We start from the raw sequence: 21,636 nt of genomic DNA, 5'->3' as shown, positions 1-21,636 counted from the left end.
TACGCTTTCCCCCACCACTTTTTGCAGGTAGCCCGCAGGTATAAAAGGGCAGCGTGCAGTGTGTCACGTAGTCAGTCGTTCTTGAGTTGTTCAGAAGTCCTGGTTCTTCCCTCCACTCTCTCTTCAGGACATTACATCAATTTAAAACGTGCTCAGGGATGTCCATTCCTCTTACTTTTGCCTCAAAACGCGTCAATTGATTAATTTTTTTTATTTTCTCTTCACATTTAATAAACAAAACACATATTTATCCATGGCAACTCTTTCCACTCTTCCCGCATACATGGTTGCCTACAATAAACCAACATTTCGCACTACTACTCATATTTCTATTTCGCAACTCATCATATGATTCATATCGCAACAAAACCAAAAATCATTATGTAATCATCCATCAAAACCAAAGATTCAATTAACTTAAACGCAACATTTCCTATACTTATGATTACATATTTATAAAATGATCGAATCTAGGTTTCCTATAACCTTGTAACCGTAAAAAACAAACTCAAAAGAGATAAGCGTGAAGCGCAGCGTGTGTTACTTAATGCGTTTTCACATGACTGACGACTGATGACTGCTTTGATATAGAATTAAAATGAATTGTGGAGAAATAACACGCGATTGTCGATTGTTCCATTAACTCGCATCAGTATTCGACGAGCCTTCGCGTTGTAAACAACAACACACACTCGTATTACAAGTATACCTGCAGTAAAGTAACCACACGGTAGCGCACACGTAATTTACTTAAAAAAACCGACTTACAAAGTGACTTAATTATAAATTATACAATATTCAATATTCTGAAACACGTTCGTTTGTTATCGCTGCTGTTATCATTGTGCATATATACGTGCAAAAAATATTTTTGGCATGATAAACTAAAAACAAATAATAAGTTACTTAAAAGTTGACTTAAAAGTTGACTTAAAACAGGTATTCTGACTTAATATTCGTGCTCGCAACATTCAAAACTAAATTTTGTGATTTAATATATAAAAAAGCTGTGATGTCGACTGATTATACACCAATTTATTCTAAAGAACTTGAAAAATCTTTAGAGGAAGAGTTTAAGGATATTTTAAAAGGTAAAATGATGATTTAAAAGGAGTAAAACATATTTTTAAATTTATTAATAAAATACGTGATGTAGTTTCAATAAAAACTAATAAAATCTCGAAATATTTGTATTTTATTAATAAATGAACTAGAAAATCAACAATTCAAGTTATTTTTAACTTTTAATTTATTTCTTTTGTAGATAATATATATTTAGATCATGCCGGAGCAACTTTATACTCAAAAACCCAAATCTCCGACGTGCATTCCGAATTATCAAAGAATCTATTCGCCAATCCGCATTCCAAAAGCACCGTCAGCAAATCCACCGAAGATATAATCGATTCCATTCGCTACCAGTAAATAATCACACAATAAAAACAATTTTAAACCTAACTATTGTTTAAAACAGAATTTTAGACTTCTTTGGAACATCCCCACAAGAATACAGCGTCATCTTCACATCGGGAGCAACAGCAGCGCTTAAACTAGTCGCCGAAACTTTTGACTATCAAGATGGCCGACTTGTATACCTCGAAGAAAACCACACATCAGTACTGGGCATGCGTGAATACGCTAAACAATCAACTTCATTGACTAAAAAACAATTGTTTGATGTTTTCACTGATAAAAAGTCAATGAAACATCAAGTAAATGGGAATACACAAATACAAAATGGAGATAATGATGATGATAATGTTAATGGTGATATTTATGAATATGAATCAAACAATTTGTTTGTGTATCCTGCACAATGCAACTTTTCTGGATTTAAATATCCACTTGAATGGATAAAGAAAACTCATGGCGGATATCTTAATACAAACAATAATACAAAAACAACAAAAACAGAAAAATGGTACTGTTTACTAGATGCAGCCAGTTATGCATCAACAAACCCTTTGGATCTTAACAAAACCCAAGCTGATTTTGTCTGTGTGTCTTTCTATAAAATTTTCGGATACCCAACTGGATTGGGAGCACTTTTAGTCAAAAATTCAAGTGCAGATCTTCTAAAAAAGAAATATTATGGTGGAGGTACCGTATTTATGGCCTTGGCAAGTAAAAACACTGTTGTACATCGAAGCAATCTACAAGAAAAGTATATAAACATCAAATTACATCATAAAAATGATTTTAAACATTATTTTATAAATATTTTTTAGATTTGAAGATGGTACCATATCTTTCTTATCAATCGCTTCTCTAAGACATGGTTTTGCTGCTTTGAAACGCCACAATCTACAAATATCCACAATTCAAGCACATGTCTTCAACCTAGCACAATATGTGTATAATAATTTGAAGAATTATAAACATTACAACAATCAACCGGTTTGTGTGTTGTATCACGATGGAGAATTCAAACAAATGGATCAACAAGGTGGAATTGTGAACTTTAACATCCTCAGAGCCGATGGTTCTTATATTGGCTTTGCTGAAGTGATGCACATAGCCAATTTGTATAATATTAGCCTACGTACTGGATGTTTTTGTAACCCTGGGGCATGCCAGCGACATCTAGGAATATCTACGGAGGAAGTTTTGTATTATTATGAGGTATTACCAAGAATTCATTCATTCATTAATTAATTACTTAATAATAATTACTTTTGTTGATAGATGGGCCATGTGTGTGGTGATCAACGTGATTTGATCGATGGTAAACCAACTGGATCAGTCCGCATCTCATTTGGTTATATGTCTAACAAAAAAGACGCCGACGCCATTTTGCACATGATAAAATCTTCATTCCTACAAACATTTTCACATGAAAATAATTTAAATAATACTATAGATGTGGATTTATCTAAAGCCAACTTTGGTAAATTAGAAAAGATTTACATCTATCCGATAAAATCCTGCGCAGCTCTGGAAGTCACCCATGAATGGAATTTAGTCTCGACTGGTTTACAATACGATCGAGAATGGATGATAGTCAACCAAGATGGCATGTGTTTAACACAAAAGCACGAAACACGCATGTGTATGATCCAGTCCGAGATAAATCTGCAAACAAAACAATTAATTCTTAGTTTTAACAGTAAAAGTAAAAATCATAAAAACACTGAAAAGGAAACAATTTCTGTTGATTTAGACTTAAATTTCGACAATTATCGATGCCACAGTAAAGTCTGCGGTGATAAAATCCAAGGTTTTGATTGTGGTGATGAAGTTGCCTATTGGCTGGACGCCATGTTGAATCGTGAAGGTTTACGCCTCATAAAACAATTCGATAGAAATGCTAAACACCAAGAAATCAAATTATCTTTAGTAAACCAAGCACAGTTTCTGTTAATAAACAAAGCAAGTGTTGAATGGTTATACAAACGAGTTCCTGACGTCCCCGATGAGGAAAACACCGAGAAAAAAGAATTGTTGATCAATTCAATCGCAAGATTTCGTCCTAATCTACTAATTGACTTTGGTACGCCATTCATCGAGAATAATTTCAAAGAAGTTTACATCGAAAATCTAAAATTTCTTGTCCAAGGAAAATGCACGCGCTGTCAAATGATTTGTATTGATCAATCCAGTGGAAAGAAAACAGTTGAACCTTTGCGGACATTATCACGTGAATTACAAGGCAAAATCACGTTTGGCATATACCTACAGATGGAGCAAAATCGTCAGAGTCGCTGTGCAATAGCGCCAGCCATGAGAACGACAGCCATCAACGCTGACAGCCATTGACAATGTTTATCCGCTCGGCAAATGCCTCAAAATTTTTAGTTCATCATCACCACAGAAGAAGCTTCGCACTTCTCACCTACTTTAGGACATAAATTACACGTATTATCTCATATTTTTGAATTGTGAGCATCAGCAACATGCTGCGCAATTGTCCACGGTTGTTAAAAACCATCCAAAATGGCTCCCAGACGTTCATACGTGCCAAAGGCACAAAAGCCGCAGCAAAAGCTACAAAAAGCTAAGAAAAGCACCGCCGCCTCCGAAATACCGCAAAGTATGCCGGTATGTCTTCCCATATCCGAAGTGCATCGACCTGTTCAGTCTACGCCCGGAACCGTATTGTATCAAGACGGGAGGCGCGTGTCGAAAAGGAAATATGCTTGTTCTTCTGCTGGGAATGACTCTGGTTGGTCTCGGGGCTTATCTCAGCTTTACTATACCAGTGCATTTAATCTGGTATAACTTCGAAGATGATGAGTGCTGCGATGATGAAGAATAGACGCAAAAGATGAGATAGTCGTTGAGATATTCGAAATTGAATAAATCGAAACAAAGAATTAACAAAATAACAAAGACTTTGATATTTATATTTACCATTTCTATTTGATATTCGGCTTATCGTGTGGTCATAAGTCCATTAAAACGCCAAACAACCTAATTTATCTTCAATTAGTTTTGTTCCGTCGCTTGATAAGTCTATGACTAGTGGCAGTAGAATGTGTGGTGCTTGTCACAGTCTAAATTCTTCACTTAAGTGAACAAGTCGGTTCAAAATGCCACGTGATTTGGTCTTGCGTGGTGTTTCGGGTGAAGTTTTGATTGGTGATGGACATAAGACATTCATCATCGCTGAAATTGGTCAGAATCATCAAGGGGATTTACTTTTGGCGAAGAAATTAGTTTTGGCAGCTAAAGTATGTTATTTTCTTCTTTTTTTTATGATTTTTTTTTTATTTTTAATGTTTACCTGTGGGAATATTGTAGGAAGCAGGCGCTGATTGTGTCAAATTCCAAAGAACATGTTTCCCTGCACGTTTCACACAAGTTGCTTTTGAACGTCCGTACGATAATGATAATTCTTTCGGGAGAACATATGGTGAACACCGTCGACAACTGGAGTTCAGCGATGCGGAGTTTTCCATTTTGAAAAAATATTCAACGTCTATTGATATGATGTTCACTGCATCTGCTATGGATTGTAGATCTTTGGAGAAAATGGCCGCCATGAATGTACCTTTCATTAAACTTGGCTCCGGGGATGCAAACAATTTTCCTTTGATTGAGAAAGCTGCTAAGTTGAATATTCCGCTGGTTGTGTCCACAGGGATGCAAACAATGGAGACTGTGGATAAGATTTACAACATTATACGTGCACATCATACGAATTTTGTGTTGATGCATTGCGTTTCCGCTTATCCCACGCCTCTGGCTGATGCTAACCTCAATTTGATTGGTGTGTACAAAGAGAGGTATCCTAGTGTACACATTGGGTATTCCGGGCATGAACTTGGGAGTATTGTGCATCTGGCTGTAGCTGCGGGTGCAAAGGTAAAGAAAAACCTTAATTTTTAATGTAAAAACACTAAAAATACATAAATTTTAGGTTATTGAACGTCATATAACCTTGGATAAGACCTTCAAAGGTAGTGATCATGCATGCTCATTGGATTGTCAAGAATTCAAGGAGATGGTGGATGAAGTGCGCAGAATTGAGGTTATAATGGGTAGTTACAAGAAAACAATCCTACCAAGTGAACTTCCATGTCGTAATAAACTCGGGAAATCACTTGTGGCGGCCAGAGAAATGACAGCTGGCGTAATTCTAACAGAAAACGATATTCTGGTGAAAATTTCCTATCCCATTGGTATACCAGGTGAACGCATTCAAGATTTAGTCGGTTTGCAACTAACCAAAGACTACGAACAAGATGGCGTGTTGGATTTTAAGTTTTTACAAGACCCTTCGAAGAACTTAACTACTGAAGAAGTGCTTTGAATAGTGTTTCTGTTCACAACAATTTTAATTTGAAAGTAACATGTATAAAGTTCCATATTAAAAGATTTAAAAAGAAATAAATGAATTGACCTACTGGTCAATCATCAGAAGAAGAATTTGCACAATAGAGAAATGAATACAAGTAAAATGTGATGAATTTGCTTCCTATTAAATGTTGTTGAATGATGTATAAAAGCAAGCTTCCCGTCGTACACAGAAAAACTGATAGATTATCTAGTGATTTGCGCCTCGCAGATAATTGCTACACACAAATTTAGACGAAATACATAATTATTTAACTAACCGAAAGAGAAAAATTAATAATAATTCATTAGATTAACGGAGCATTAAAAGCGCATTCTTTAACATCTTGCACCACATCTTTCCACTCCTCGTGTGTGTGAGAAGGACCCGTTTTCCAAATCGTTGTGTACGCAACACAACTTGTTAATCGCCACCATCTTGCTGCGCCTCGGACGGCAACCATCCGAGCGTCAGAATCGCATGCTCCTTATAAGTATGAAGATCTCGGTCGGATCAATCATCCGCCATTGTAATTTTTTTTTTGATAATGATTTTTTTTTTGTTTGTTTCATTTGCCATCGATCGTCGTCATTATTTGGCCACCCCCCATCCGCATCAATTTATCCATTTTTTTCCATTCGCGTTCGTGAACCACGTAAAAAAACATTCCGGACTGTTTTTGCCGCTGTATTGCTGCTGCTGCTGCTGCTGGTCGGTAAGTGTGTTTCGTACGCGCCCCCGTGTTTGTTCGTACGTCCAGTTTCGAGTTGGTCTGCGTTGCATATTAATGGTCGTTGTGCATTAATCGCTGCTGTCCCGCTGCGCGTGCCGCCGGCATTCAGTACGGTTGCGAGAACTGCGCGCCCGGCTGGTAGAACGCCGAGCGATCGCCTTGGTAAGTCGAATCCTGCGACAACAACCCGTCCATCTGCGACTGGAAGTCCGCCACGTACGGATCCTGACTGAGCTCGGCCTGTGACAATCCCGGCTGCGATAGACTAAACCCGGGCTGGGACAATCCCGGCTGTGACATGCCCTGTGTCAACTGCAGACTCTGACTGAACGTCTGCGTTTGCTCCTGGCTGAGTGTCTTGCCCTTATGCTGCATCCCCGGGCGCGTATTGAGAGGTTTACGCGTGCGCGGCGTCTGCGTCTGACGCGCCTGCATCGCTTGCTGATGTTGGTTATAAAACCTCGGCGGGATATGCGCCATATTCATAAACATACCCACCGGAACCGGCAGATTCGACATGGCGGCCTGCGCACGCTCCGGAGAGATGTACGAGATCGGATCATGCGTACGACTGAACATATCCAGCGGAACAGCGCCGCGCGGATAGTTATACTGGCCGCCATTAATGGCGACATTAGTTCGGTCATACACCGAACCGGGCACCAGCGCCTCCCTAGCGTCAAACATCGAAGTAGTCATAAAATGAGAACCAGGATTCTCAGAATTAATCAACTTCTTGGGTTTGGCAAACTGAATCATCGATTCTTTGAGGTTAGTTAACGGACCTTCAACTAGAACCTTCTGTTCTTTGTAAAAAGTCAACAAATGATTCCAAAGTGGTTGTTTTGACAGCACTTTCGGGTTACCGACGATGATAATCCCATATTTAGCGCGCGTCAGCGCCACATTCAACCGTCGCGGATCATTTAAGAACCCGATACCTTGATGTTCATTCGAACGCACGCATGACATGATAATTATATCCTTTTCTCGCCCTTGGAACGCATCCACAGAGGCAATCTCTATCTCCTGATAGAGTTTACTATGCAGGGATCCTTGATACTGCATATGTTGCACCAAATAAGCGCGTTGCCCTTCATACGGAGTGATTACACCGATTTGTTCGGGTTTGACACCGCCGCGTAGGAATCTCGTCGCGATTTTTTCAACATTCGCTGCTTCGGTGCGGTTCAAATAACTTGTTCCACTGCCGGCAATCTCCTCCTGGCCTTGTGTAACGTGGAAAAACATCGGTCTGTCAATAATCGGCCATGGGAATTCCACCTTTTTCAAACGACGCTCATCCGCACAGACGCCATTTTGTAAACTGCCTTCATAAAAGAAGTTAGACGGAAACCGGCTGAGTTCCGGATGCATACGATATTGCACTTCGAGTCTGAATGGTCGTATACCCAAGACTACCAGGCGTTCGAACAAACTCTGCGATAATCCAGCACGTGCGGCCTTTTTGCACATCACCACCGGCCCAAGCTGGCAATGATCCCCGACAAGAATCAATTGTTTAACACCCAGTACAACAGGCACCATACATTCGGGTTCGGTCGCCTGCATGCTTTCATCGATCAAAATCGAATGGAATTTCAATCGGACAAGACGCGGATCTCCTGCGCCGACGCAAGTGCAACAAATCACATCGGCCGCTTCTAATAATTCCTTCTCCGCGGCTTTCTTTAGAGTGCGATAGCGTTTCTCATCGACGGAACTCAACTCACCAGTTTCATCCTTCAACTGTTGCAATTTCTGCAGTTCGGTATTAGTCTCCATTTTACGAATTTGATTGTGCAAAGCCAAGAAACTCACTGGTGAATCAATAGCTTCACGTGACTTCGCACATAACCTCACTACTTTGAGGTTAGTACGGTGTATCTTCTCCGTGAGTTGATCCACAGCGGTGTTTGATGGCGCACAAACCAAAACAGGTCCGCCATTTTGTTTTACCAGTTGATAGACAATAGTAGCAGACGTGACAGTTTTTCCTGTACCTGGCGGGCCTTGAATCAACGACAGCGGACGTTGCAAAGCGTGTTTAACTGCATAAACCTGTGATCTATTCAAATCAGGTAAATTTGGCGCAGAGAAATGTTTCGGTAAGTGACAACGAAACAAAACCTCTTCGACTTCATGTCCCAAAAGGCGATGGTAGATGTACGGCGACACTGATGTGTCATCCACCGCGAATTTACGCAACGCAAGTTGCATACGATCGAAACTCGTTGATTTCCAGATGAAATCCACGACGAAGTTACTGCTGCATTCAGTTGGCGCACCCAGGCTATTCTTTAATTCAATCCCGATGTCTTCCCCGAAGTTATCAGGTACTTTGATGACATGTCCGACACCTGCCCATGGCTTATGCATTTCACCAACGTAACGCAGGCGCAGTTCATCGCCATGCATCAGTTTCATATCGCCGTCGGTTTTTGCCAGCGCGAAATACGCGATTGTTTTCTTGTTGAGTCCGACATCCCAACGCACATCGATATTCTCCTGCGTCTGCGACTCTTTCAATCGCTTGTCATAATCTGCCTCGAGTTTCACCAGCGGGCCGAAGATATTTTGGTACTGGTAGCCATCTTCGTAGCGTAGAAGTACCTGTTGCGGTTCTTCATCCACGCCGGGTTTTTCGAGGTCTTGGAACGTGGCGTCGACGTTTTCCTTCCATAATTCTTCGAGTTTGTTGATCTGCTGCGCGGAGATTTGACGAGCGCGTAGTTGCTCCTGCTCGGAGGGCACTTTCACCAGCCAGGTGAGGAAGCAACGGTCGGAGATGAGCGGCTTCCATTGCTCTTGCTCCCAATTCATATCCTAAATTAAAATTTTTATAATTTTTGTATTTTTAAGTAAAGTTTTATTACCTTGAGAGAATTTTGTGCAGCACAAGGTTGTCTGCACAAAAGCACAACGACAGAATCAGCTTTGGCGGGAATAAAACCCAGGACGAACACGTTGCGCACGCCACAACTGTAGCATTCCAAGACAGTCTCACCCAGAGGTCCATCTTTGTGTAAAGTCACTTCCTTGTGCTTTGCACGCACCTAAAATAAATATTTATGTAAATTTTTTACATTTTTTAAGTTTAAAGTAATATTTACTAGATGATTAATAATATGGCTTCCAGATGTATTGCCTCTGCCATTGCAAAACCACTTCTTGCAGAGGTTGCACATGACCACACAGTTAGGCTCGTGAATCCCACAATACTTGCAAGCATATTCAGGGAGTTCCTTGCTGAAAAACTCCTCATCTTCTTCTTCGAATTGTAACTCTCCTAGTGCAGATGTGGCAACAGCTAGTTTATTACTGATGCTCTTCGATGAAATCCCATTCACCTAAAGTTGAAATATTTATTATGACATGTGACAAATCACAAATCTAATTGGGTTTTTGTGGGAATTTAAGGTTGGAAACGTGCTGAAGGTGCTTACTTGTAGTCCGGATGCTTGCGGCCCGCCAAGGTCCAGCTGCGATGCCTGCGTCTGCGACGGAAGCGTAAAATCGGTGAAGTCGCAGTCGGAGCCCTGCGTGTCGGCGCCGATAAGGTCGGACTCCTCGGTGTCGAGGAACGTGAGCGTCTGCGAGCTCGGCCCGTACGCGTCCACGCTCATCTCGTGTGCTGCGTGGTCTCGAAGATTCGCTTTTGGCTTGCGAGCAGCTCGACTGAAATCACATCAGCGGACACGTTACACACGCATATTACAACCAGCACGTCGCGCGCCGCTGCGACGGTCTACACCTGTGGCAGAACGCCATATTTCGATTAATCATCATTTGTTTTTTCGTCACTCACGATCTCACGTTGCTCCAAAATGGCGCCGAATTCGAACCGGGCGCCCGTTGATTCCACACTCGGTCGACGGATTCCTGTTTCTTGCTTGTTTTCCAGCCACTCGACGCGGTGCTGATAAGCGGCGATGCGGTGAACACGTTCAAGACGTGCGACACGCTCGTCGCATCCGCTGATAATGGTAAATATATGCGCTGGGTTTCAAACGAGACACTTTGACACTAGCGCTATTTTGATGTGCGCGTTTCAAGCGCCAAAGTTGAACTCGAAAAAAAAAACAATTAATCTACCAGGAATTGGGTAAATGAATAGAGTATAACTACAAAACAAAAATTCAAACGTTTGTGTTGTGGGATATTTTGCGTATTTTTTGTAGTTTTATTCGAGAAACAAAAAACATTTTGAGGGCAAATGTCAATTGGGGTTTCGACAAACGTCAACGACGTACGAGTACACATAACCTAGCTCTGCTAATAAATACACATTCAGTTAAATTCAATTAATTAACACTCTTTACGCACCGATCACGATTCGGCTTTGTGTTTCATGTGATGGGCTAGTAACACAACGTGCACACAAATGATTTTATCCGCACTCAAGCACCAGTCGTATAACATGAATCCCACACATGAAGGGACTTTCAAAAGTTATCTCGATGAAACTGTTTTAGAAGTGAGTAAATCCTAAAAATTACAAAACAAATATATCTAATCTTGTATTTTTATAGAATATTTCGTTAAATGATAAGCAGAAGACATCATTATTAGAAGGTAATAGTTAAATTTCATGTTATTTTCCTTTATTTTTATAAAAAATTATGTTTTTAAGGTGAAACTGTGGTGCATGAAGCCCAAAAGTTCTCCTCCTGGCTCCGCTGAGTGATGTAGACATTAGAAGTGCATTAATTGGTGTGTTAACAGTAACAACCTTTAAACTATCATTTGCAAACACAAACAGTGATCAAGAACCAAATGGCCACCAGAATAACCTACTCCTAAAGCCAAATGAGATTTGTCTATCAGCTATTGAGTCTGTGTATCAAATGGGTGACAAGTCAAAGAAAAAACTTGCACCTGGCCAGAATGTAACAGGAAAGATCAAAGAATTGTTGATTGTATGTAAGGTAAGCATAGGCAACCCAACATACACTTAAAATCGCCATCTTTTAACTTTTTCTTTATTATATTATTAGAATATGAAAACAATGAGTTTCAACTTTAAACATTGTGATAAAGACAGCGGCAAGCAGATTGCGAACGCGTTGCTGCATCACGCCTTCCCGAAACGCGCGAATTTACTCTTCGCATACGAATATAAACACGAACCGCAGCATAGTCGAGAATCAAAGGACAAATTCATCTCGCGGGATGACTGGGAACGCGAGCTGAAACGCACGCAATGCCCGAATTGGCGTGTGTCGGACGTGAACGCCAACTACAATGTCTCTGTACACCTACCGGAGTATGTAGTCGTGCCCAAAGACATCACAAACGATGATATTTACAAAGGCGCGCAGGTTTTCCGAAATACCAGCTTCCCCATCTGGGTTTGGGGTAATGAATCAGCCGCATTAGTGCGCATGCCCGAAGTGTTACCTTCTGTAACAAACCGTTCGCATGAAAATACATTCCTCGCGAAGATTCATAAATGTCATCCGGAGAAAACCGAGCCGGAGATATTCGAGCTGCTCCGAGACTGTCCGACGCCACGAGATATTCAAGGAAGTTATATAAAACTGCGTAATCTATGCGTGCCGGACAGCACACGATTGTTCAAATTGCAAGATTACAAATTCTACGGCTTATTGGACGCTTGCAAATGGCTGCATCATGTCAGCGCATGCCTGTCGAAGGCTCGTGACGCTGCTGATTTATTAGAACAGCGTAAAACTGTTGTTTTGCAAGAGGATAGAGGCGCGGATTTGAATTGCGTTGTTTCTAGCCTTACGCAGTTGATTCTCGACGCGCATTGGCGCACGATGCGCGGATTCCAGGCGCTGGTGCAGAAAGAATGGGTGAGTCTTGCGCATCCGTTTCAGTTTCGACTCGGACACATTCTCAACGATGATGTGGAACCTGCGTACGTCTTCCTGCTCTTCCTCGATTGTGTGTGGCAGCTTTTACGGCAGCATCCGGAAGCGTTTCAGTTTAGCGAGACGTATCTGACGACGGTGTGGGATTCAGCGCATGTGAATATTTTCGATACGTTTTTGTTCAACAATCAACATGATCGGCAGAATGCCTATAGAGTAAGTATGATTTTTATTTAAAAATAACGAAAAATGTTGAAATAATTAGTAAAATATCGATAAATAGGACTGAAAATAGGTTAAATCGTAGTTAAAGTTCAATAATTGAATGCAAGATGGCGCTCCAGTGCATTATTATCATTTTTCAAGTCTTTAATTGTCAAAACCAAGAAAATTAATCGAAATTTTACTAAAACCTACTCTTATGAAGTCCTAATTTATTTATTTATTGTTTATACAGGGTGATAACTTAATCCCGCGATCCGTCTGGGATTGGAGTGAACAATTTGCCGAGCATGATGTTGTACTCTTCCGGAATCCATTGTATGACAAATCAGCGCGTGCGCGCCTCCGACCACAAACAGGCGCATCCGCGCTGGATGTATGGCGGCAGTGCTACTTCCGCTGGCTGCCGGATTTGGAAATACGTAATGGCGGCCAGCCGCAGGTGGACATGTGCAATCGTTTCATCGCCGAGGAAATCGACTTACTGCGACTTCAACTCAGCGATCAGCGCACAAATGGCGCCGCCGGTCAAAGCAAAACAGATCAACTCGCGTGCCTCTCTGCTGTGCATAGCTTCTATCCATTCAGCCAGTCTGGCAGAGCCGGTGGCGCCGCCACTAACAACTTCCATGACGAATTGCTTTTTGGGAACGATGCGTTCGACACTCAATCAATACTAAATCTTACCAATGATTAGCACTCACAGATCATTCTCTATTTCGTTTCCGCGTAGCGTTATTCTTTATTTATTTATATCTTCAACTGTTTTTTTTTTTAACTCGAGTTTACCTTTACGTTCTAATCGATGATGCTGCTTAACCAAATGATATTTCGCTCCACCCAGTATTCGTACTACCTTCGGTGTGCGTCGTAAGAATAGGATAGCTTTAAGTTTGTAACTTTGCTAGCGCGTAAGATGACGTATTTGTGTTTTGTTAATTTACTTCCGAGGGCGACTCCGGATTGGTGGTGTTTACATTTAAATTTTGTACTTTTGAAGGATGCGCCTATATTTATATAACGAGTTACAGCACGCAAACGTGTACAAACTATTAATAAATTTGTGTGTTTAACAACTCACAATTTATTAAACAAAACCTATCAATAGATTCATCATGTCCCAGTGTTGAAGTGGTACATCTGCATCGTCATCGTCGCCATATTTGAATTCGTACGATTGATGCGGTTGTGTTTGGTATTTTTTAAGCAAATGTGCACTGTTCTCGATTTTTTCTAGGTGATCCATGCAGACAATCCAAAGAAAAATTAGTTGTGGATTCTTCCGGATGAAATTTTCTAATGCTGCGTCGCTATGGGTCCAATCGTCATCGGACATTTGATTGAAACGCACGTATAAACGACGCAAGCGCAACAATGGTGGAATTTGTAACGTCAGGAACTCTTGTAAGTTGAAACGTGCGGAGCTGCACATATCCACACTGAAAAATGATGTTTATATTGTTTTTGTTTATTAAAACTTAATTGTTTAACTTACCTTAAATCTTTTAGGTTCTCACGGGCATATTGCAAGTCACAGAGGGAAAAGTCCGCGTTGTAATTTCGAATATTTAGTGTTTTTAGATTATCACATGATTGAAGTATCTAAAAAATATGTATTAAAAGGTGAAATCAAAGAAGTAAGGAAAAAAGATTCTTACAGGTTTAAGAAAGCCTTTTGTCACGACATCGTGCACATCAACGATGAACGTCGTTAAATTTACGAGGTATTTTATCGGTTCTAAGTTCACATTTGAAGTTATACTTCTACAAAAGAGTAAAATATTAGATATTTTATAAATCAGAATGAAATACATTTACTTACGGTCCATAATGTTCATCAATATATAAAGTTTTCACAGCGCCATATTTTGTTGTCAGTTTAATTCGCGCGTCTTCATCTGTTGGCACTACGAAACAATTTTAAATTAATTTTAAATTATGAGGTCGGGGATTATATTTGAATTTATTTGTAGTTATAAACATCACGTCGAGGTAGCGCTAAGATGCACTTATTTGCATTAATTATTTAAATTTAACTTCGTGAATTGATCATTGATGGCGCTAGGATGCACTTTCCTACGCTAAATTCACGGCAGCGTTTTTGTTGCATTTTGCATGTGTCAGTGAGTGCACATCGTGTCCGTGTGAGATCACGCGATTTCACGCAAGAGATCTAGTTTGTTTACCTGCAGGTGTCGAATCTTTATTTCGTGGAATCAAAACACACCGTTGTTGTTTATTATATTAGCATCGTAAATTTAAGCAAATATTCTTCAATTCTTTCATGAATATAACTAACAATTTTATATTAATTCTAATACATTTTTATTATCAGCAGATGATTACGGACTAATGTGTTACCTCGTAAACAAGAAACGATGCATGTTCAAATTAAGTATCACTTAAATATTTAATGTAAAATCTGTCAATCTGTCAGCATTAGAAATCAGAATTACGCAAATCGAATTTTAATTTTTTATTACCTTTACTAATCTAAATTTCGAAACTACTATATCATTAATAGATGGCAATAGCATGGACTAAAAATTGTAAAATAAACTTGTATTGTCTATTTCTATATTTATCAGCAAGCGTGAACCTTCGACACAAGAATTGTGTTTGTTTGAACACAATATACACTTTCTTATCGCATTGCCGTGTGTCGTCGTTGCCAGCACCTCACGCCGCATGTTGCTGCATCTTAGTTTAGTTTTGATCCCAGGTAAAATGCCAAATGCAATTCGTGCACAAGATCGCATGCCATCGGCGCGCCGGTCTTGCGCACCTCTTGCTTTCTTATCATCAACTGCCTCGTCGTTGCTTATGCAGTTTGCGGCCAGTTTCGTGCCGGTTTCTGGTTGATCGAGACGTGTTTTGCGACTCGTATCGTTTATCTGGACTTCTACTTTCCAATTCGTGTTATATTCGATCATCAATCCACTATTTAATTTTAACTTGACTTTAGCAACTTTAGTACAGTTATTTATTATTTGCGCGTAAGTGTATCGCGGCCAAGTTGATTTATTCATCATTCGGATGACCCATCGTCCTGATGTAAGTAACTTTGAACTTAACAGCACAGAATGTTTGTTTTTCTACGCTGTGTAAATATAATATTAGGTACTTATGTTTTCTTTTTTTATTTACAGTATTTGCCGTGCCTTGGAGTCTGATGAGTTCTGCATTGGCAAGTTTACAATTCAATTATATATTTCGTTTTATTTTCTGTGTCGATCATTACTTTGCATTTACGTGTCATTTTGTCGCGGTCCACCGCGTTGTGCAAAGCCTTCTACTAAAGCGTTAGCATTAAATAATTTAATTTTTTTGTTATTGGGAGTAACGTCTTACAAACTTGGGCGCGGGGTCCAAATATGCAGAATCAAATTCTCTATCCAGTTGTGTTTAATTATTGCATGAAAAGCGCTTATACGATACGATTTATGATTAATATTGGAAACAAACTTTTAAAACGCAGCTTTAAATTTGAACATTACGCCTCATATAGGTCAGATTTATTGCATTTGTGTACAAAACTGTAATATTTATTTAAATTTTACGTGATAGAAACATGATACAGCATGTCCCCTTTCAATTATGCGATTCGTTCTTAGTTATCTCTTTTAGTTTAAGAGATATCCGCGATTGAAAAAAATCGTCAAAAATTGAAAAATGTCACTTTTTAGTACATTTAGTCGCGTTTTTTGACATTTTACTGTTGGAAATATATTTATTTTATATTTTTATCCGATAGAGAATTTTCCTTTCTTTTATAATCAGCATTTCGTTGGTTGCTATCGCTTTTAGTTTCGAAGATATTAATGATCGAAAATCGTCGAAAAAAAGTATCAAGCACCCCCCCTTGGCATTTTTTTCTTAAGTATTAAAATTTCATCTCTTAGATTTCCGTTTTAACTAGCGTATCTTATAGAGATTAGTTCGTAGAATAGTCTCTGCGATTTGTGCTTATGTATCTCTTTTAGTTTACGAGATATTCGCAATTGAAAAAAATCGTCAAAAATTGTAAAATGTCACTTTTTAGTACATTTAGCCGCGTTTTTTGACATTTTACTGTTGGAAATATATTTATTTTATATTTTTATCCGATAGAGAATTTTCCTTTCTTTTATAATCAGCATTTCGTTGGTTGCTATCGCTTTTAGTTTCGAAGATATTAATGATCGAAAATCGTCGAAAAAAAGTATCAAGCACCCCCCCTTGGCATTTTTTTCTTAAGTATTAAAATTTCATCTCTTAGATTTCCGTTTTAACTAGCGTATCTTATAGAGATTAGTTCGTAGAATAGTCTCTGCGATTTGTGCTTATGTATCTCTTTTAGTTTACGAGATATTCGCAATTGAAAAAAATCGTCAAAAATTGTAAAATGTCACTTTTTAGTACATTTAGTCGCGTTTTTTTGACGTTTTACTGTTGGAAATATATTTATTATATATTTTTATCCGATAGAGAATTTTCCAATCTTTTATAATCAGCATTTCGTTGGTTGCTATCGCTTTTATTTTCGAAGATATTAATGATCGAAAATCGTCGAAAAAAAGTATCAAGCACCCCCCCTTGGCATTTTTTTCTTAAGTATTAAAATTTCATCTCTTAGATTTCCGTTTTAACTAGCGTATCTTATAGAGATTAGTTCGTAGAATAGTCTCTGCGATTTGTGCTTATGTATCTCTTTTAGTTTACGAGATATTCGCAATTGAAAAAAATCGTCAAAAATTGAAAAATGTCACTTTTTAGTACTTTTAGTCGCGTTTTTTGACCTTTTACGGTTGGAAATATAATTATTTTATGTTTTTATCTGATAGAGAATCTTCCAATCTTTCATAATCAGCGATTTGTTGGTTGCTATCTCATTTAGTTTGAGAAATATTAATTATTGAAAATCGTCGAAAAAAAGTATCAAGCACCCCCCCTTGGCATTTTTTTCTTAAGTTTTAAAATTTCATCTCTTAGATTTCCGTTTTAACTAGCGTATCTTATAGAGATTAGTTCATAGGATAGTCTCTGCGATTTGTGCCAATGTATCTCTTTGAGTTTACGAGATATTCGCAATTGAAAAAAATTACGTTTTTTTTTGTTGGTTTCTAGGTTTTTTTGTTTCGTTTTGATCTATAATGATCGCATTTATATTAAACTGCGTGTATTATTTTTAATTTATTGAGTATGAGTAGCATATTTAAATATAGGTCAATAATTCGGGCTGAGATGGCACTAGGATGCATTTATTTGCATTAAATATGATTTGTTTGTGGTAGTGTGTGCACATCGTGTCGGTGTGAGATCACGCGATTTCGCGCAAGAGATAGACTTGTTTACATACAAAAATCGAATCTTCGTTTTACGCTACGAGTTCTTACTAAGAATTATAGATAAACTGTTGCAGTTTAAAATTCTAATGTAAGTTTATTCATGTATAGAATATTCAAATAAGAACTAAGAATAGCATTGCTTTATTGCTTTTTTTTTTCATTAAAAAACGAAACAGGATTATTAAAATTACAAAATTGCAATTCATTCAATTCTAATACATTTTGCAATGGTAGTGAATAATTGATAATGAATAATGAATAATTTAATTTAGTTGCATTTAATTGTGTCATTTATGCTTTTACAATATTAAACTAGGTAGATTTATTTCTTATCTTCAGCTAGCATAGTGCAGTCGTCCGACGGATTGTGTTGTTGTTGTATTCTACGCCGCTCGCAGTGTTTATATTACACGCATTCCAGTCTTATCGCCGGTCGACTGTCGTGCGGTTCATTCTCTTGATTCGCAACATTTCTAGAGATTTTTAATTCCGCGAAACGCGCGTGTTATTTTCGGTGTTCAGTGCTAATTGCCCTATTCTCTGCGTCCGCTTTTAGATATCCGCAATGATTTAATGTTTCGTGTGTGTTTTGTGTTTACAAATTTGTGCAAATTATATTCGTCATCCGCAGATGATCCAACCGCTTGAATAATTTTAGTAATCGGAATATTATCACAGGTAATCAAAATTTTAATATATTATTTCCTCTGGATTCGTATATCGTATATTCGCCGGTACGTGACTACGGAATACTTGCCGACGGACGGCAGATTGTTCCTTTTTATTCGCGAGTTGCTTCTTTATAGTGTTTGTGCGTTACGTTGAAATTAAATATGTTGCATTCTCAAATACTGTTTATCACTGATTATCATATTATCAATTATCATTTATTAAATTCTAATTAATTTTCGGTCGCAGTCAAATTTATTTACCTACAGTCTCTATATTTTTATTTAGAATAATATTTAATTAAATACAGTGCAGTATAATGACGAATATTAAGCGCGGAAAGTAAATTGGCTTGGTATTTATTCAAATTATTCCTAAAATCAAAAATTATTGTTGATATAAAACTAGTGACCGCATGAGACCTCGCACAACACCCATATTATCTAAAACTCTCCGTATAGAGCATAGATTGCGCTAGGATGCACAAAATTGAATAATATTAAGTCAGGTGATTTCTCAGCTCAAGCTTGCATGTGTCAGTTAGTGGCACTCGTGTACGTGTGAGCTCGCGCTGCATGCATCTTATCCGTATTCTTTTTATTAGCGATTTGCTTGTTTACAGTACTTGCAGCGTTCAAATTAAATCTTTTCTATTCAATAAAATAATTCTACGCAAATCGTATTTTAATAAACTTAAGAAATTGTAATGTTAATGAATGAAAAATATTTAATATTTTATAGGTTATATTAGAGTTAATACTTACACGTAAATTCTCTATAATTTCGTTTGGTATAAGTCGATTGTAGATCTGATATAAATTGACCACTGCTCGTTCCATCTTTAAACTCAGATAACCAATCTTCACTTAAAATTTCATGTGACTTGTTACACTTGGAACTTAAATCAAAGCACTACAATTAAGAGACAATACATTAAACTATCATTTAAACATTCAATGAAAACATATACCAATTGCGGATCGAAGGTAATCTTATTTGAATCAGCATCAATTCGGCGATTTATCAACCAATATTCTTTTCTTCCTCGGCCGTTCACATCTACTGCTGTTGCAATTGTTTTAATCTACAATATTAAATTTACGATTCATTAGTTTTTAGTAAGTTTTGTTTAAATTTATTATTACATAGCTATTTTTAAATAATCTTACTTGTTTTAACTGTTGAAACTCTTTAAAATTTGTCTTGCAAACAACCGTTGTACCCAATAAGTATAAATACTCTAAATTAACAAGCAATGAGCAGGCATTGAGTATCATATGTTTTGGAATCCAAAAAATCCCAGTTAAATCCAACTCTTTGATTAACGTTCTCCGACAGTTTACAAGCGGTTTTATCATGTGTTGGCGAAATCGATATTCCAAGGCTAAACAAATATTGCTACACGTTGTGGAATAAAATGATTCGATTTGTTAGTCAACTATGTATAACAGAGTGAACTACTATACCTGTTCAGGTGAGTGGCAAGTGCGGAAACATCATAACTGAATGCGACTATCGCATTGTGTCTGTCCAGTGTGTCTAGGTAGGATAAAACTATTTCGAAAGCAATTACCGGGAGTTTGTCCATAATGCCTCAATACTGCAAGTAAATGACAGAATCATCGTGGGAATTGTTTAGAAATAGTAAGCTAGACATGAACGGGGATAGAGTGGACTAGGTGCACATTTATATTATAACCTAACAAACAGATACAAACACGATGTAGGAGTATGAACTTGAACAAAATATTTCGTAATATTACATACTACGTAAGCATTCGCAACGCTAATATACAGACACAAGTGAATGTAGGTCAATGAATTTATTGTGTAATATTACCTTGTGGTTTAACAAATAATAGTGGTATCTAAAAATATTTGTTTTTAGAGTTGATGGGCGTTTTACTGTGGAGATGAATTTTGTTTTAAGTACAGTGTCCGCGTACAAACTGTTTATGTCAAGTTGGTTTTTGCTTATCACGCCGTCAATTTATTGATAACGAACTATACTTTAACAGTGTGTTTAATAGCTTGTATAGATTATATAGATTCATACTTTTCCTCTAACATATACAGTTTGTGCTACTTCAATGTTATGTTTAGTTTATTATGCGCGATTATTAATCTTAACGATGCGCCTCAAACTTACGCGTGAACTGTTTAGTGTCATGTCTCGGGAACCGTTTCTATTATTTTCGTGTTTTCTTTAAATTCTTATAGCGCGAGAGTTTCCCCATGCCTTGTGGTTGAGTCATCCCCTGAAATAATGCAGGAAATGACTCAAAATGGTTCTGCAAATCTTGTAATTCTTTACGGTAAAGGCGGTAGAAGTGACTCGTATTCAGGGTACCTTACGAGGATAGCGGTAGAAGTGACTCGTGTTCAGGGTACCGTACAAATGTAGCGATAGAAGTAACTCGTGTTCAGGGCACCGTACAAATGCAGCGGTAGAAGTGACTCGTGTTCCGGGCACCGTATAAGCGCAGCGGTAAAAGTGACTTGTGTTTAGGGCACCGTATGAGGGTAGCGGTAGAAGTGACTTGTGTTCAAGGCACCCTACAAGCGCAGCGGTAGAAGTGACTCGAGTTCAAGGCACCGTATAAGCGCAGCGGTAGAAGTGCGTTTTCCGACCTTTTACCTTGCGAAATTAAATTTTTTTAAATTCTTTTCTGATAGAAGTTGTATTTATTTGCAATGGTTGTAACAGAGTATCGTTTCACAACGATAACTAGAGAGGGTATTTCGTATAGTAGTGTTTACTTTGCTTATTTGTTATTGTTTATTTCTATATTTATAAGCAAACATGGACATTCCACGCAAAAATTGTATTTGTTTTGACCACAATTTATACTTATCACGTCTCGTGTCTTGTCGTTGCCCTCCCCTCATGCCGCATCTTAGTTTAGTTTTGATCGCAGGTACCTAGCCAAATGCAATTCGCGCATAAGGTCGCGTGCCATCGACGCGCCGCCGGGTTTCCGTATCTATTGCAATTAACGCACAAGGTCGGGGGCCATCGACGCGTCGGCCTTGCGCACCTCTTGCTTTCTTATCAGCAACTGCCTCGTCGTT

The 21,636-nt window shown here is 38.4% G+C and overlaps 5 protein-coding genes across 6 annotated transcripts; 3 read left to right on the top strand and 2 right to left on the bottom strand.

Moving 5' to 3' along the window:
• The first annotated feature begins 80 nt into the window (after positions 1-80).
• On the top strand, positions 81-4,329 carry mal (molybdenum cofactor sulfurase). The gene is made up of 5 exons (XM_065313391.1): positions 81-1,091; positions 1,265-1,421; positions 1,475-2,164; positions 2,229-2,622; positions 2,686-4,329. The coding sequence occupies exons 1-5, from the start codon at positions 1,013-1,015 to the stop codon at positions 3,754-3,756; spliced, it is 2,391 nt and encodes a 796-aa protein (XP_065169463.1). The 5' UTR covers positions 81-1,012; the 3' UTR covers positions 3,757-4,329.
• A 77-nt stretch (positions 4,330-4,406) lies between these two features.
• On the top strand, positions 4,407-5,900 carry NANS (N-acetylneuraminic acid synthase). Its single transcript, XM_065313403.1, has 3 exons — positions 4,407-4,670; positions 4,741-5,304; positions 5,360-5,900. Exons 1-3 carry the CDS (start codon positions 4,530-4,532, stop codon positions 5,750-5,752), a joined length of 1,098 nt encoding a protein of 365 aa, XP_065169475.1. The 5' UTR covers positions 4,407-4,529; the 3' UTR covers positions 5,753-5,900.
• On the bottom strand, positions 5,759-10,495 carry Upf1 (Upf1 RNA helicase). 2 transcript variants are annotated; one of them, XM_065313387.1, is made up of 5 exons: positions 10,318-10,495; positions 9,956-10,263; positions 9,623-9,859; positions 9,386-9,565; positions 5,759-9,335 (listed from the first exon to the last, which is right to left on the bottom strand). In XM_065313387.1, exons 2-5 carry the CDS (start codon positions 10,133-10,135, stop codon positions 6,615-6,617), a joined length of 3,318 nt encoding a protein of 1,105 aa, XP_065169459.1. In that variant the 5' UTR covers positions 10,136-10,263; positions 10,318-10,495; the 3' UTR covers positions 5,759-6,614. The 2 variants fall into 2 exon arrangements, with proteins under 2 accessions (XP_065169459.1, XP_065169460.1); XM_065313388.1 differs by having other exon boundaries at positions 9,956-10,187.
• Positions 10,496-10,717: 222 nt separating this feature from the next.
• On the top strand, positions 10,718-13,644 carry LOC135800230 (myotubularin-related protein 10-B). Its single transcript, XM_065313392.1, is given in 6 exon segments — positions 10,718-10,986; positions 11,042-11,084; positions 11,143-11,172; positions 11,175-11,437; positions 11,507-12,562; positions 12,804-13,644. Coding segments are annotated over 6 exon segments (1,947 nt in total). The 5' UTR covers positions 10,718-10,893; the 3' UTR covers positions 13,266-13,644.
• On the bottom strand, positions 13,553-20,551 carry LOC135800235 (uncharacterized). Its single transcript, XM_065313401.1, has 9 exons — positions 20,405-20,551; positions 20,031-20,164; positions 19,734-19,962; positions 19,535-19,648; positions 19,329-19,476; positions 14,391-14,475; positions 14,227-14,332; positions 14,064-14,170; positions 13,553-14,007 (listed from the first exon to the last, which is right to left on the bottom strand). The coding sequence occupies exons 2-9, from the start codon at positions 20,150-20,152 to the stop codon at positions 13,656-13,658; spliced, it is 1,263 nt and encodes a 420-aa protein (XP_065169473.1). The 5' UTR covers positions 20,153-20,164; positions 20,405-20,551; the 3' UTR covers positions 13,553-13,655.
• Positions 20,552-21,636: the final 1,085 nt, after the last annotated feature.

The sequence above is a fragment of the Atheta coriaria genome, unplaced genomic scaffold (genome assembly GCF_025399875.1).
Source record: "Atheta coriaria isolate IRGN ID8LTWV9N9 unplaced genomic scaffold, Caltech_Dcor_3.1 hic_scaffold_10_pilon, whole genome shotgun sequence".
NCBI lineage: Eukaryota > Metazoa > Arthropoda > Insecta > Coleoptera > Staphylinidae > Dalotia > Dalotia coriaria.
This window is presented reverse-complemented; position numbering and strand designations above follow the sequence as displayed.

Excerpts from the sequence above, each read along its gene's own strand:
- mal (XM_065313391.1), top strand. The coding sequence starts at position 1,013 with ATGTCGACTGATTATACACCAATTTATTCTAAAGAACTTGAAAAATCT. Across the intron at positions 1,092-1,264 it reads GTTTAAGGATATTTTAAAAG|ATAATATATATTTAGATCAT; the intron begins GTAAAATGATGA and ends TTTCTTTTGTAG. Across the intron at positions 2,165-2,228 it reads CGAAGCAATCTACAAGAAAA|ATTTGAAGATGGTACCATAT; the intron begins GTATATAAACAT and ends AATATTTTTTAG.
- NANS (XM_065313403.1), top strand. The coding sequence starts at position 4,530 with ATGCCACGTGATTTGGTCTTGCGTGGTGTTTCGGGTGAAGTTTTGATT. Across the intron at positions 4,671-4,740 it reads AATTAGTTTTGGCAGCTAAA|GAAGCAGGCGCTGATTGTGT; the intron begins GTATGTTATTTT and ends GGAATATTGTAG. Across the intron at positions 5,305-5,359 it reads CTGTAGCTGCGGGTGCAAAG|GTTATTGAACGTCATATAAC; the intron begins GTAAAGAAAAAC and ends CATAAATTTTAG.
- Upf1 (XM_065313387.1), bottom strand. The coding sequence starts at position 10,135 with ATGAGCGTGGACGCGTACGGGCCGAGCTCGCAGACGCTCACGTTCCTC. Across the intron at positions 9,566-9,622 it reads GCCATATTATTAATCATCTA|GTGCGTGCAAAGCACAAGGA; the intron begins GTAAATATTACT and ends TATTTATTTTAG. Across the intron at positions 9,336-9,385 it reads CTGCACAAAATTCTCTCAAG|GATATGAATTGGGAGCAAGA; the intron begins GTAATAAAACTT and ends ATTTTAATTTAG.
- LOC135800235 (XM_065313401.1), bottom strand. The coding sequence starts at position 20,152 with ATGGACAAACTCCCGGTAATTGCTTTCGAAATAGTTTTATCCTACCTA. Across the intron at positions 14,171-14,226 it reads CAAAAGGCTTTCTTAAACCT|ATACTTCAATCATGTGATAA; the intron begins GTAAGAATCTTT and ends CATATTTTTTAG. Across the intron at positions 14,008-14,063 it reads GAGAACCTAAAAGATTTAAG|TGTGGATATGTGCAGCTCCG; the intron begins GTAAGTTAAACA and ends ATCATTTTTCAG.